Source organism: Poecile atricapillus, chromosome Z (assembly GCF_030490865.1).
Source record: "Poecile atricapillus isolate bPoeAtr1 chromosome Z, bPoeAtr1.hap1, whole genome shotgun sequence".
Taxonomy (NCBI): Eukaryota; Metazoa; Chordata; class Aves; order Passeriformes; family Paridae; genus Poecile; species Poecile atricapillus.
In genome coordinates this window covers 51,744,510-51,758,840 of record NC_081289.1, presented here as the reverse complement: position 1 = coordinate 51,758,840, position 14,331 = coordinate 51,744,510, and the positions used below count along the sequence as shown (strand labels likewise).

General features: G+C 39.1%; 1 protein-coding gene across 7 annotated transcripts in view; it reads right to left on the bottom strand.

The window, feature by feature from the left end:
- LOC131573125 (hepatocyte growth factor receptor-like) overlaps nt 1-14,331 on the bottom strand; it is a 105,548-nt gene that overhangs the window by 13,815 nt on the left and 77,402 nt on the right. For all 7 annotated transcript variants that reach the window (XR_009276134.1, XM_058826742.1, XM_058826741.1 and 4 more), the window contains exons 11-14: nt 10,414-10,632; nt 4,580-4,726; nt 2,439-2,595; nt 1,506-1,646 (exon numbers count right to left, since the gene is read on the bottom strand). Coding sequence is in view for 6 of the 7 variants with exons in the window: in XM_058826742.1 (XP_058682725.1) it covers nt 1,506-1,646; nt 2,439-2,595; nt 4,580-4,726; nt 10,414-10,632 (664 nt within the window). In the remaining variant the exon portion in view is untranslated. The remainder of the gene's footprint in view (nt 1-1,505; nt 1,647-2,438; nt 2,596-4,579; nt 4,727-10,413; nt 10,633-14,331) is intronic.

Sequence of the window (14,331 nt, the reverse complement as noted above, 5' to 3'; positions counted from 1 at the left end):
TTTATTTCTGCAAATAACTTGTGAAATTTTTATAAAGTGCTTTTATCACTCTGGGTGCTGAGAAATACTCTGTTATTTTATCTAGGAGCAAAAATACCAACTCCTAAAACTTACACATGAGTTTATTTGTAACTAAGGGCGATTATCTATTTAATAAACACAGTAAAATAATCTTGCCATGGCTGCATAATAATTTTTGCAGCTGCCAAATGTAAACCTGCATGTTTTCTAATGTTTCTTTTATTTTATTCTTTGATAATATTGACATCAGCATTGCTACAGGAACATTAGATGAACACATGCCCTTCTTGGATGCACTCTCCACTGTGCTTTGCCTGTACACAGTGGCTGCAGGACCGCTGTGGATTTATCTTCCATCAAGGATCTTTGCATAGTTTTGTCTCATGTACCACTTTCCCTTCTAACCAGTGGCATGGGCTTTCCTTTCCCTTTGGAAATTTTTCAATCAAGAAACTTCCTGTATGAGCTGGTGGCAGCAATTAAAGAATAACACGGGAAGCTGGGAACAGCCTGTGGCTCAGATTGCTCTCTGATTGGGGCTTGCAAAAGTGGAATAAAGATTTTTGAGTTATTTCTATTGCATTGTATACAGCAGCACATGAAATGGTACAAAACTATGTCTATACCAAGACTAACAAATACCTGTGATATCTCACACATCATAATGTGTGGTAACTCCTAATAGATAAAGGCTCTTTAATGGTAATCACAGAACATGGTCTCCAAGTGTTAAAGGAGCCTAGAATGGTATGATAAGTGTAGCAGACTGCTCTTCTGAAGAATACCCTCTTTAAAATCATATTATACAGCACAAAAATGTATTCAACATAGGATCATCCTTCCCTGAGACTGGCATAATGGTGCATGTGGACCTCCATTCAATTCGTCACAGTCTTCATATCCTTTTAGCTTAATTTTTAAAATTAACATTTCTGCATTATACAATGTCCCATTTTACAGGAGGGGCATTAACAGACAAAAGAATATCAGTTTACAAAACTCCATGCCCCATGCTGGGCCAACAGAACTGCTTTATTCCTTTATAAACTTCCTTTATTGTAAGGAAGTCACTGAGACTTCACTGAGACACACTAAACCTACAGCCACTTGATGTTGTCGTTAAAATCAGTCTTTTCAGAGTGGATTTGTGCATGGTGTGACGGATCTTATGACAACACAGAATCACTATATACACTAGTTCTAATAACTTGTGGAGCATACTTATAGAGCGTTTTTACTAATTGTATTTTATTTATTCCTTCAACCTGAGTAAAGGTGAAAATCCTTTGCACCTTGGGAAGCATCTGAGAAGCTCAGTTAACATAGCAAGACTGTGAACACATGAGAGTCCCAAAAATGCAGACACAGAAAAATCAGATGAGAAACTGAAATTAGGATACTGGTCAAAATAGCTATCATCTGAAGACATATGAAAATCAAGATGCATAAAATATCCTCCATACTGATTTCTAATAGAAGCGTACCTTCTAGAAAAGTTGATCTGTAGTCTACAGATTCGCTTGAAACCATTTCTGTTGTTGGACTTACACTCCTTGCACTCACCAGCCTGTCCAGGTGAGGAGTGTGCACTCTACCATCATAACGAACTAGGTCACTTCCCAGATCTGAAGGGGTAGGAGAAAGCAATATTAGAAAATCCTCATGGTTTTGGTATGCCAATCTTGATTTATCTATTTATTTAAATTTAGATGTTCTGCTCTGCTGGGAAGAGGGTCAGGTTGTTGCTGTGGCAGATGTGCAGGACTTGAGCTATTTTTACAGTGCAAGCTTTTCGGCAAAAAAATCTTGTGTGGAAGACTCACTCTTAGCTCTACTGGAAGATCAAAGGGCCGGCTTCGTGGTCTGACTGTGATGGTGCATCAGGACAAGACTTGGTTATACACTAGCTCCCCTCCTCCTCCCACCTTATATAGTGTGGCAGCTCCACTGGTAGGAAACCCAGACACAGGGGCCAGAGAAGAACCAGAGTCTGACCAAGTTCCTGATTAGGGGTAAAAAGAGACCAGGAGACTGCAAGGCTCTGTGCCTTTCACAACTCAGGCACAGCCTGGAGGAATGCAAGACAACTGGGTGAAGCTGAAGTACTCGTGATTCCATGCATGTCATTTACTCCTCCCCTCTTCCAAAGCTGTTTAGGGAAAAGAAGTTACCAAGTTTTCCTAATAGCTCAGAGTTCCTCAGAAATCCTTCTGCTTAAGGCATAATTCGGCCCTTCACCCAGCTAAGGCTCTTGCCAAGCACTGAAATGCAACTGAACATTGGGACTTGATTGTGAAACCTCTGCTGACAGGTTACAACAGGGCAATGCATAGCAGTTAAGCAAAGCATAAAATTATGTCAGCTTTTAAAATCTAAGATAATAATGGAATTATGTGATAGGATTGACTATGATGAACCTTTAATTTGTTTCTTCTTCCTTCTCCAGAAGAAAACCACCAAAAAGATAAAAATTATGATTGATGTTGAAAGAATTCCAGCAATTAGTCCTGTGAAATTCTGATCTTGTCGGATCAGCACTTTCCCGATAACTGTTGACAAAACTTCTTGCTTCCACTGAAATAACAAAGAAAAAAAATAGTGTAATGATTTCCAAAGACAAGTAAGAACTAGATTATTAGTACTAAAGTATGAGTTGATATGTCCCGCATGTATTAAATCTTGATTTTGTGATGCTGTACTGCGATAAGACACTGTGAGTGGAAAAATTATTATACCGGTGTACATGAAAACAGATCTACATGTTTATGGCTCATTTCTCACCTTCAAGAGCTCTGGTGGTGTCACAGCTCTGTATTTCATGCCCAGCACACACAGCATGCACTCACATGCGCCCTGGATAACAGGGTTCCACTGTAACCAGGTGCTAATTCAAAATGTTAAATTCATACTTTTACTCATACATGGTGCATGGAATGGCCCTATGGCTATATGGGCTGAGATGTACATTGAAAAAAGTAGCCCAGCTGTCTTTAATGTGTGTCCTTCAGGCATAAATATGCTGTAACATCAAACTCACTCTCTTGTTGACAGCGTGCTTGCATTTTAGTTCCCAAGGTCACGTGAGCCTGTCCCCTGCCAGCTTCTAGCTTGCTGACAGTTTAAAGAAACAAAACAAAACAAAAAACCAACCCCAAAAACCAACAACCAAACAAACACCAAGCAACTAACAGGGAAAAACTGTTTTAGGTCACACAGCACTAGCTCAGTCAGTTGGAATGTATTTGGCCATCTTTCCTCTTCCTCCTGTGGAATTCATCCCTCTGGGTACTGTAATGATGGATTTGCCCGTCAAAAGAGCAAATTTTCTTCTTCGCTGGGCAGACTACAATTTCTGAGTCTCCTTGCCAGTAAACAAGTAGAAACCTTATTTAACCCCTTTATGTTTTGTTCTTTTCTGTGCATGAAACATGTCACACATATCTATTTCTTAGAGTTTAAGAAAATATCACATAGTAGAACTAATTGAATGCAATGTTAGTCCTGGTTGCATATGTAAAAACACAACAATTTAACTGAATGCAATCTGTGCACAAGTGTTGTAGGAAACTAGGCACTTAGAAGTCTGGGAGACCTACACCAAAAGGAGAGCTGCATCTAATTTTATAGTTTGCCTGATGTATCCAAGAAAAAGAATACTTACTTAAAAAAAATAAATTAATATTAAAATAAATCTTTAGTTACCATATTAATGAATCAAATTAGCTATTACTATTTACTTAGATTGCAGTAGCACACAGGAATATCATTCACAGCCCAGGATCCTGTGAGATGAATGTCATAAAGACATAGAAAAAATAGATGTCCCTGCTTCAATGAGCTTAGACTTTGATCCTAACCACACTTACATGACCAGCAGTCTCCACTGTTTTCAGTGAATCAGAGTGCAGTTTCATAGTTTAAAGGTAAACCCATTCCAATGTCCTTTTTTATGTATTAAAAAAAAATACAAATGTACTGAAAAATTTGTATCTTATTCTATAAATCAGTATGTCTACAATTTCAACTTGCAGTAGCACACTGAATAACTCTAATGAGACCACTTTTAAAGCAATGACTCAATCATTTGTCCTAAGTGTCTTCTTCTTACAAAAAGAATTCAAATGAAATTATAAAATGCAGACAAAAAAAAATATCTTTCAGGAAATATTTGATCCTCTTGACTGCAGCAGAATGTTTTGTTGAAAAAAGGGCTTGTGAGTTCCCAACAAAAACTACTCTATCTATTATAGCTTCTCATTCTTCCCCACGTTTCCTCTTGTGTTTGGATTAATAGCTATAATTTTATTTCTGTGCTTAGTTCAGGTCCTACTTCGTGCCTAAGGGTCCAGAAAGTCTCTGAACTAACAGGTAATAACAACAATGACAATCATATTTATTTTAAAATAGCTGATATTATTTGAGTTTCCATCCCAAACAAACAGGGATAGAGATATCTCTGTAAGCAGAGGCTTAGGCTTAAATTTTATTGGTTCAATAGTGACACTGGAATAATAATAAAAATGGCATTAATATCTCTTGTGTGGTGTAGTTGCCTCACCTCTATATTTAGCTCACTGTTGGATTTCAGGAGATCGCTGGGAACCGTACACAGAATTGATTCCGACTGCAGGAGAAGGTTTTCGCAGCTTTTATTTCCCACTTTTAGCACCTCACCTTTAACAGCTTCTGAATCAATATAATTTCCCTTGGGAAAAAAAAAATCAATTTCATATTACATAACTATCTCACAAAAGTTAAGTAGTTACAAGCTTGGAAAATATTTTTAATGAAAAATAAATTGTGAAATAAAAGACTAATGCGAATTTACACTGACCTGTCAATATGCATGTACAGGCTTATTTCATATAAATGCAACTTTGACAGACAGGTCAGTGTAGGATGGTAAAATTTACAGATAAAATCTGCTGTCACTAACACTCATACAGTTCATACAGACTTCTGAAATAGTAAATGTCTGAGAGATTAAGCCTGTTGGTCCTGTTTAGACTTTTGCATAATTTGTGCAAGAAAGGACACATTATGTAATGCTTTTGTTTACACAAAACTGGCATTATATTATCCACAAGCTAAAGGCATTGCAAAGATTTTGTTTTGCAAGTGGTTATGGTAGCAGAAGTGAAGCTTTCAAAAAGAAGTAATTAATTATAATAAAACACAAGTCTGTTAAAGTCATGTTCCACAAACCAAAATGGAAAAACCCTTGGGAAAAATGAGGCATGAAAAGTACACTTCTTACCCAGAAAACCTGCTCTCACATCCCAGATTTGGATGAAAAATAATTCCTTCTGGTATTGTGACAATAGAATCCAAAGGCCAAGTTTAGGATCTTTTGAGCTCAGGATTGCATCTCTGTTTAAGAAGCTGCCCTAGCCCATGTACAGCCCAGCTCAAGATGAAAGAAGAGGCATATTAAGTGGGATTAGAAGGGGAGAAGGGAGTATGAGACTAATACAGGCTATTTATATGGGCTGGATGTGGGAGCTTTCCATGAGAAGGGAGGAAGGCATCACAGCTGACACCACTGTGAAGCCTTATATATTGGAAAGGAAACAAGAATTCCATTCTGAGGGGCAAAAAATAATCTCACTTTGGCATATGTTTTAGATCTGCTACAGAATGAGACTAAACCCTGGGAAAATTGTAATGTACAATTGTAATATACAGGAGAAACAGTTTAATGTCCTATTTTGATGGCAAAGCCACACCCCAGGTAAATGCTTTTTAATTGCTGGCCATAAAAGTCCATTTTGCACTCAATCTTCTGTCCAGTTGAAGCCATTCTGTTTGGTGTTAAGTAAGAAAATATTCCTCAGCCAGGGACCATATGAATGCATATTGCTTATTAGTGTGGAGACTTGTGGCAGATTGTGAGCCATTCATGTTCAAATCTTTCCTCTGAATGATGTACCTCAAAAGACTTGAATTTAATTCTTTCATCTTCAGGATAAATATATCCCCTGGAGAATGTGGCTGAGTGGTCTCTTCCTCTACAACAAAGCCTAGAACATTTTCTCCACCAAAACTGATGGAAAAAAAAAAATACTGATATTTCCTAAGGTGGTCTTAGTAAGTTATAAAGATGGTAGCTTTCACTTGCTACTATGACCATTGTTACCATTAATATATTATGGTTTCAAATATATTCATTATGATATCTAAATATATTAAGAGTTTCAAAATGCTTTCAGCAGTGGTTTTGCTCTTCTCAGGACATCAGAATTTGCCTATGATTTTAAGGAAATAAGGAAACTGTCTCCAGTGAGAACTGGAAAAAAAATTTCCTCTTTTCAAATGTGTATTACCCCTTTCTTGGTGAGCAATGCCTTTGGATGCAATCTGGAGAGGTTAATCTTTGAGCTGTACTGGGTAGCTGTTGCAACCAGATAGCACAGCCACCTCACAGCTTTAGAGAGATGGGAATAACTTGGGGAAAAGTCTCAAAGCAGGAGTGTCAGAAGCATTTTTGAGGCTCCTAAGCAGAGTGAGCAGGTTGACTTGGGAAGAATGAGGAATTACTGCAGCTGCAGAGGTTCCTCTTCAGCTTGCTCAAAAATACCACAGTTTCCATATTGCTCTCTTCTGGACCAGGTTTTGAGAGTAACAATTTCCTATGTGATGTGAAAGATTGACAATACAGTGACCTATAAAAAGGCAAGAAGATTTCCTTAAGATTGTCTCATAAAGAATGTGTTGCACTGGCTTAGGAACAGGAACAGGCAATTTAGTAAGCCTTGTCCTACTCTGAGTTTTAAGACAGAAGTGCCAGAGCACAGCCAAGATCTCAGATGTGCTGTACAGCATGCCAGTTGTTACACACTGAATTACAACTGTCCTATGTATTTCTCTAGTGGAAGATTTATATTTGTAAATATGCTTCAGTTTCTGGTGGCCCACGCTGAGGCTTCCTCTGGAATAATGTGCACCAGCTCAGTGCACAATCACAACCCCAGAACAGACCAGGCCTCTGGGATAACTGAAGAAAGATGCTTTTTTTATCTATTTGTTGCTTAGTTGTTTGTTTGGGTTTTTTTTCCCAGCTAAATGCACTGGGCTGTCAGCAGCCCAGCCTGCAGGTCTGGATCAGTGGCTTCTGGGGGAGGCAGCAAGTGGAGTCTGTCCTTTTCAGCAGACTCAGCATTGAAACACCAGAATTTCTCCTGCCCTGACAACTTTCCACGTTGGCAGGAGATGGAAGCACTTCTGAAGTAGTGTCTTCATGGTGTTAAAGCAGAGTTGTCTGGTACCACACTATCATGACCCCTCTGACTGGGGCATTGTGGGTACCAAGAGTTTTGAAAGAGCCACATACTTGGCAGAGGAAGACAGTGATGATGTGGGATGTTGAGAGGCTGGCACTGAAGACAAGGAGGACTGGCATCTGTGGCACACAGTGCCCTGACTGTGTTTTAAATAGAAAACCTAATGTTTTCTTGTGTATAACATTTACTTACAAAAACATCTTGTGGTCATCAGGAGAAACCAAACAGAACATTTCAATCGGTACCCACTGTCATTTGATAAAAGCCAAATATGTCACACTGGATTAGTTAGATTGAAAAACTTGTGATAAAAGCTCCCTCCACCCCTCTGAAACTAATTAAGAAAGAGATAAAAGAACTTTAGTTTGGTAGAACAGACTGTTCACTGAAGCAAGCTGCCATTTAATTTCATGCTGAGCTTGCTTAATTACTGCATAAAATATGATCATGAGGCATGTAAACTTGTGTGTGTGTATTTTTGAATGTGGGTACAGGGTGAGGGAAAAGTGATGCCAATATGGCTTGTAATGCTCTTTTGGCTCCTGCCTATAATTTATGAAAGTTGTCTCACTGTTTTGATAGAATCACCCCACTATAACTAATTCCATTTAGAGGAAGATGCTAAATTGGTGCTTGTTCATGCTTTGTTCTAGGAGACCAGATTTTGCTAATGCTGTTCTCCAGCTGGTTGTCAGGAAATAACCAGGACATTAGGCTCAGGGAGTCATCTGCCTTGGGTGCCATCACTACAGGTCAATAATAAAAAATTGTCTCTGGTCACAATGACAATCCTCAATCAGCCTTTCTTATCTAAATGTTTTTTTTCCCAGCAATATACAGAGGCTTCTATATACCAGAGACTTCTTCAGGGAGAAAGTAGAGAGTTAAAAAAAACAACTAATTTTTGACCCTCAGTGTCTCCAAAGATTATAAGAGCAAGTCCTCATGGATACACTTCCAGGCAGAGGAAGGACAAGAACATGACTGGGAACAGCCAGCACAGGTTTCCCAAGAGTGTATTTTTCCTGACCAACCTTCTGTGAGGACAAGACTGTCTCTCCAGATGAAAGGAGAGCATTGGACAAGTGGACCTTGGTTTTAGCGAGTTTTGCAACACAGTCTCTCCTAGCAATGAAAAAAAACTTAGTATGGTATGGACTGGATGGATGGTATATAAAATGAGTGAAAACCAGATTGGACAGAGATCAAATCTTCGTTTGTCAATGGCTGATATTGGGATCCATACTGCTTAAAATATTTTTAGACAACTTGGACAAAGGGATAGGATGCACTGTCTCTGAGCTTTCAGATGATATCAGACTTAGGAAAAAGACTGATATACTGGACCATAATATGAAATTAGGCAGCAGTATGCCAGTTTAGTGATGAGGGCCCAGCAGCAGCAAAGCCAGTAGATTGAAGGAGATTGTTCTGCTCTGGTCAGCACTTGTGGAGCCACACCTTGAGACCTGGGACAAGTGTTGAACCCCACAGAAAAAGAGAGGTACTGACAAACTGGATGGAGTACAGAAGAGGGTCACTGAGCTAGGAGGGGAACTCAAGCATAAGACACATAATGCAAGGCTAGTGGAGCTGAATGTTTTAAAGCTGTAGAATCTCCCTTCTTGGAGATTTTCAAAACTCACGTACACAAAGCCACAGGCAGCCTGACCTAATTTTTAATTTAGCCCTGTTTTGAGCAATGGGGTTAGACGATGAAGACCTCCAGAGGTTCCCTCCAATCTACATGATTCTGAATTTTTTTCCCAAATTAGTCCTCTTTCCAACTGGTTGATATGCATGACCTGGAAAATACTGGAAAGCACTGCTGTCATTGCACAGAGGCACTGAGCCATGCAGCTCATATATTCCCAGATCTCTGCTGACCCACACACCAGAACTCTTTCTAGCATTTCTCCATAACTGAACAAGAGATTTGCTCCACATTGAGGAAAAAGTGATTGTATGTCTAAGAGCTCCAAGCAGAAAAAGCAATGTAAAAATTAAAAATCAGACCAATTATTCTTTGATATTTGCCCAAGACACTTTGCAGAGATAGGTTAATATTCAGAGTTTGACTGGAACTCAGCATGGCTGACAGGATCTCTGAAGTAATCTTTCTGATGTCTTGCAGCCCAGAAGTTGTCCACTGGACCATCTTGGAAGCAAAGAGCTTAGGGCTTCAAGCTTTCTTCATTGTGATGGGGGAGAAATTTTGGCTTACAGAGTTATGCAGGAGTTACACAAAAAGATGACTCAAGCATTAAGACTGATTGTCTTCCATAAAACATTTTTATCAATTATATTTTATATAAATTATAGATATCTATGTAAATAACATATAAATACCAGTAAATTTTCATAAGTATTCACTGTAAACTAGAAATTGCCATATTTATATCTTTTCTGTTTAATACTTGGAAAAAAATAGACTTCAAGAAATTGAACTCTCACAAAATGGATTTAACTTTCTCCACAGCACTGTAGTATAGAGCAACCTGTACTATTGAGGGCCCAAATTCCTCAGAGATGCTTCTCAGTGCTATGTAGGCTATTCTCATTGCACTTCGAAGTGGCATTCAGCATCAACTTTGCATTTTTCATGGATCCATAAATATTTAGGTTACAGAAGTGACTGATCCTCATGAGTGACTTTGTGCACAGGCCAGAGTTTCCCTCAGCTCAAGAGAACCAAGGAAGCCAGACCACATCATTTGTGAGGAGGACACATAACCATGTGACAGTAAGAGCCAGGGCTTGTGTGCAGACCACATACTTCAAGTTCTGGACTGCTGGCCATGTGTAATCCTAAACTGGTGGTGCAGCTTATTGCAATCAGAAGCTGATGCAGTGTGGTCTTTCCATGAGGAGGAAAGGAAAGCCCCTCTCCCACTTCACCTGATGACAACAACCACCCTGGTACATATATCTTTGTTTTCAGCTCTGCATCTTTTAAATTGTGACAAGTGGGCTTGGGTGAATGCAGTACTGAACACAGTGCTCTCTCTGCCCTCACTTCCTTGGCCCTTTATTTCATCAAAAAGTCTGTTCCACACTCTGCTGCTGATGTGCACTTGCAAATAATTGAAAAACTTATTTCAGCATTTCTTACCTTAATTTCCAGAACATTTTGGTTGCCTCTTGAGATGAACACTGTCTTTTCAAAATGCTTAAATACAGGATTATTTACGTAATCAAAATCAAAGTACAGGGAGCTGACACCATCAAAAATAAAGAACACTTTGGTTACAAAGGGTGGTTGGAGATTGAAAGCTTTCAGTGAAGGCGTTGTACAGCAGATTATCTCTGAGCTAGAGCGGTGGCTACATGCCTATAAGAAAAAAAAAAGAGGTAATTGTAGTATGTACATGCATAGGAAGTCACTGATTAACGCAACTTTCTTTAACAATACACATATATTGAAAAAACAAACACCAAGGGTCTTGTTCTTCTTTAACCAAAGTGAAATCCTGATCAGTGCTACACAGCGTTTATGTAGAGCTGGGAGAAAAATATAAAATCTTCATGTCAATGGTGTTTGCACTCTTGTTGAGGAAATGTTCAAGTAAACAAGCTTCCTGGCCTGATTGTTCACAGCACTTTTAAAGTAAATATTTTGCAGATAATTAATGGAAAATGATTTCCAAAGCCAAAGACAATCAGAAGGCTAGCCTGGTGTACTGAGAAGCCATAGTTCAGCTTACCTAGCTTGTCACAGTGACTGCAATATGGATTTCTCTTTCTTTTTCACTACCAAAGCAATAGTAAGGGGCCACAGGACAAGTTAAAAGCTAACAATGCTAACTGGAACAGACGAAAACAGAAGTAAAGCACTGTTTACCCACAGTGTAACTTAGTTTCTATGTTTCCAGAAAGGCACTGTGGACTCTGTGAGAAAAGTCTTTGGAGCCAAAGCCACTCTGGATTCTGGGTCACAATAGCTCAGCAAAGTGTATCTTCTTTCTAAAAATATATGGTTAAGGCCCCAGATGTGTGGCACTTGGTGCCTACGTACACAGTCGTGCTGCTGAGAGTGTTGCCTGTGGGACATGCTTTGTGGGACTGTATATCGGACCAGCAGGGATAGATGTTTGCCCCTCACTGCAGCTCAGGAGCTGCCTGACAACAGGCACAAAGCCACCCTTGCCTCTCACTGTGGCACTTTTCCTCATGATGACCTGCACTGGGGGACAGCTGCTAGTGCACCCCATGATCAGAAGACCTTCCAGAGGATGCTCTGTGCTATGGGGATGTGATCCAGTACAAAATGCAGGACTCGTCTGAGCTGCCTTGGCAGTTGATAGAGGGACAACAGCTCATTCAGAGTGGGTTTCATCTGATCTGCTTTAGACAACAATCTAACCTTTAATTATATTAATGGTGTTCTGCAAGAGTCAGCTTTGGACTGTGAAGGTTTCCACAAGAGCACGTTGCTTATAATGTCAACAGCACACCTCCAAGCACCAGTGGGAGGCACAGTGTGGGACTTTGCAGTGCAAACTGCAGAGCAGCTTGTTTGTCATGGTATCGTGCGCCCCTTCCCTGCGCCTGCCTTCCATGCTGCCTACAAATGATACACTTGAAAGACTTCTGGCACAAACAGAGTTGCTTCAGCTCCACAGAAGTATTTCTCTTCCAACTCATAAACCTTCTGTGCACTGTGCCCTGAGAGCAGATCAGACTTTTTATTTTTTAAAAAAAAATATAAAAGAGCGCATCTGACATGTGTCCCAGAAAGAATGGGGCTAAGCTTCTCGTCATCATAAACCTTACATTTGTTCTACAAGAGATTTCCTTGGAAGATCAACAATGCTCTTGAATATCTTTGTGCATCCAGAGAAGGCCAAAATATATATTCTTCTGTTTTGTTTTTCAAAATAAATTTCTTCTCATTATCAAATGCTGCCTGAAGGAGCTTTGAAATTAATTTAAATTAATGCAATGTAATTTTGCTGTTTCAAATCAGTGACATAACCACTCAGGCTGTATCAGCTATATACCTATATTAACTTGAAAAGTGGGTTTAAATTAGCTATCTGCAAATCAGAGCTTTTTGTTATCACCGCAGCAATTCATGTTTCTGTGAATAATATTGTGAAGTCTTGAATCTGCCAAGGAAAAATATTTTCAACATTCTGAGCATTACAGTTTTAGAGCTCCTACGAGTCTGTGAGCTGTGAGTTCAGCACTCAGTTAACTATTTTGGTGGAGCTCTCTGTGATGCTAATGGGACTTGCACCTGTGTGTCTAACAGCCCATTTATATTCCTAGCAGAAATTCAGAAATATTTTTGTAACCACCATGTCAACAAGGTAAACTGTGGGACACAAGATAAGGCAGATTTTTGCTCCATTTGCTTACAATATCAGACTGTTCTTTTAAATACCTTGTTATACACTTCTGACCATATCTCAGGCTTTGTTCTATCACAAAGCTCTAGAAATTAATTTGAATTAGTATGGAAATACTAAGATGCATCATTAGTATAATGGATCATAAAGCCATACTTTTCCATGATATATGAATATTCGTTAAGATATCTATCATACTGTGCTGATTCTTAAAAAGGATTACTAAAGTATATATAATTATAAACCCAAGTATGTTCCAAGTAATCATTATATTTATTTGATTAATGTAAATTCATTAGACTCTTTATCTACTGTAGAGTAGTGATGTCCATTAAATGAATAGCAGTGGTATTCATAACTTTGTTTGTGGCTATCTATTAGAATCAGATACTTTACTTTATCAGGCTGGTCTCTGAAGCAGAAGCTTTCAGAAAATGATAAGAATCTAATAATACTCTTTGGAGGGGATGCAATGTGACTGATTGGTAAGGTCAAGTAAAATCTTATTTGCAATGCCCTTATTGGTACATGATTTGACATGACATTTTTACCTTGAAATTGGTTTTAGCAATTGAAGAATATGACGGTTTAGTTTTCAAGAAATATTGGATTGAGGATCCCCAAGAAAACCCCCCTAATTCAATCTATTGCCTTCTTGATTAAGACAATGCCTATCACCCAGCACCTTTAACTTTTATTTAATTAAACTTTAAAGTACATTCACTTTAAAAGCTAAGCTTACATTTTTCTTGTGACTATAATCTACATCCGAAGACAAAGAGGAAGACAAAATATAAAAATTATGGAGCATTTCACAAGCATAAGTAAATGCTATACCCCAAAGGGAATAATAATCCATTGCACAATGCATATGACTCATCACTTTAGGTATGTATTCTTGTTCCATTTGTAAAATATGACCCTTGAGGCAATTAATTCAAACCTGACCTACAGAACCTGAACTTCAGTGCCCAATTCAGGTTTTTTTTTCATCTGATAGAACAACAGGAAAAGTATGAGGGAGGGACTCTGATTTCCAGAGGTCTCCCAGCAGCTGGGAGAGGGGCAGTTGGATGTGCATTACAGGATCTGCAGCTGTCAGAAAGCAGAAAAGGGCCAATTTGTTCCTTCATAAAAAAGTAAACTTTGGAGTTCCAGTGAAGAATGAAAGACGAATGAAGTTAAAGACAGGCCTGGAGACTCTCCAACCGTCTTTGCCAAAGGATGATTTCTTAATAGAAAGAGAAGAAAATACAGGTCCAATGTGAGGAGAAGCCCATTTAGAAGACTTTCCTGTGTAAAGCACTGACACTCAAGCAGCATATCCTGAGGGTTTTTCAGAGAATCCATTGCCTTTTGCTGCCATTTCAGGTGATGGATTGGTAGCCTTTTTATTTTAGTTTTCTTCTTGGATGAAGGCATAGGAGATGATACTTCTAGTCTATCAGACCATCAGACCAGAAGGTCTTGCGCTTGGGTATGAGAGCCAGCCCTTTGCACAACATGATCAATGCTGACTGGGAGTCCAAATTCCTCCCTGGGCTTGGGATGGTCAATGTACCTTGTAGCACTGCATTCCTGGCACCCTGGTGATTTCACACAGTGGCTTTTCCCTGACATCCCCTGATGTACCCTTTCCTTGGCAGGAGATGTGCATGAGCTACAGATTTGGCACAGAA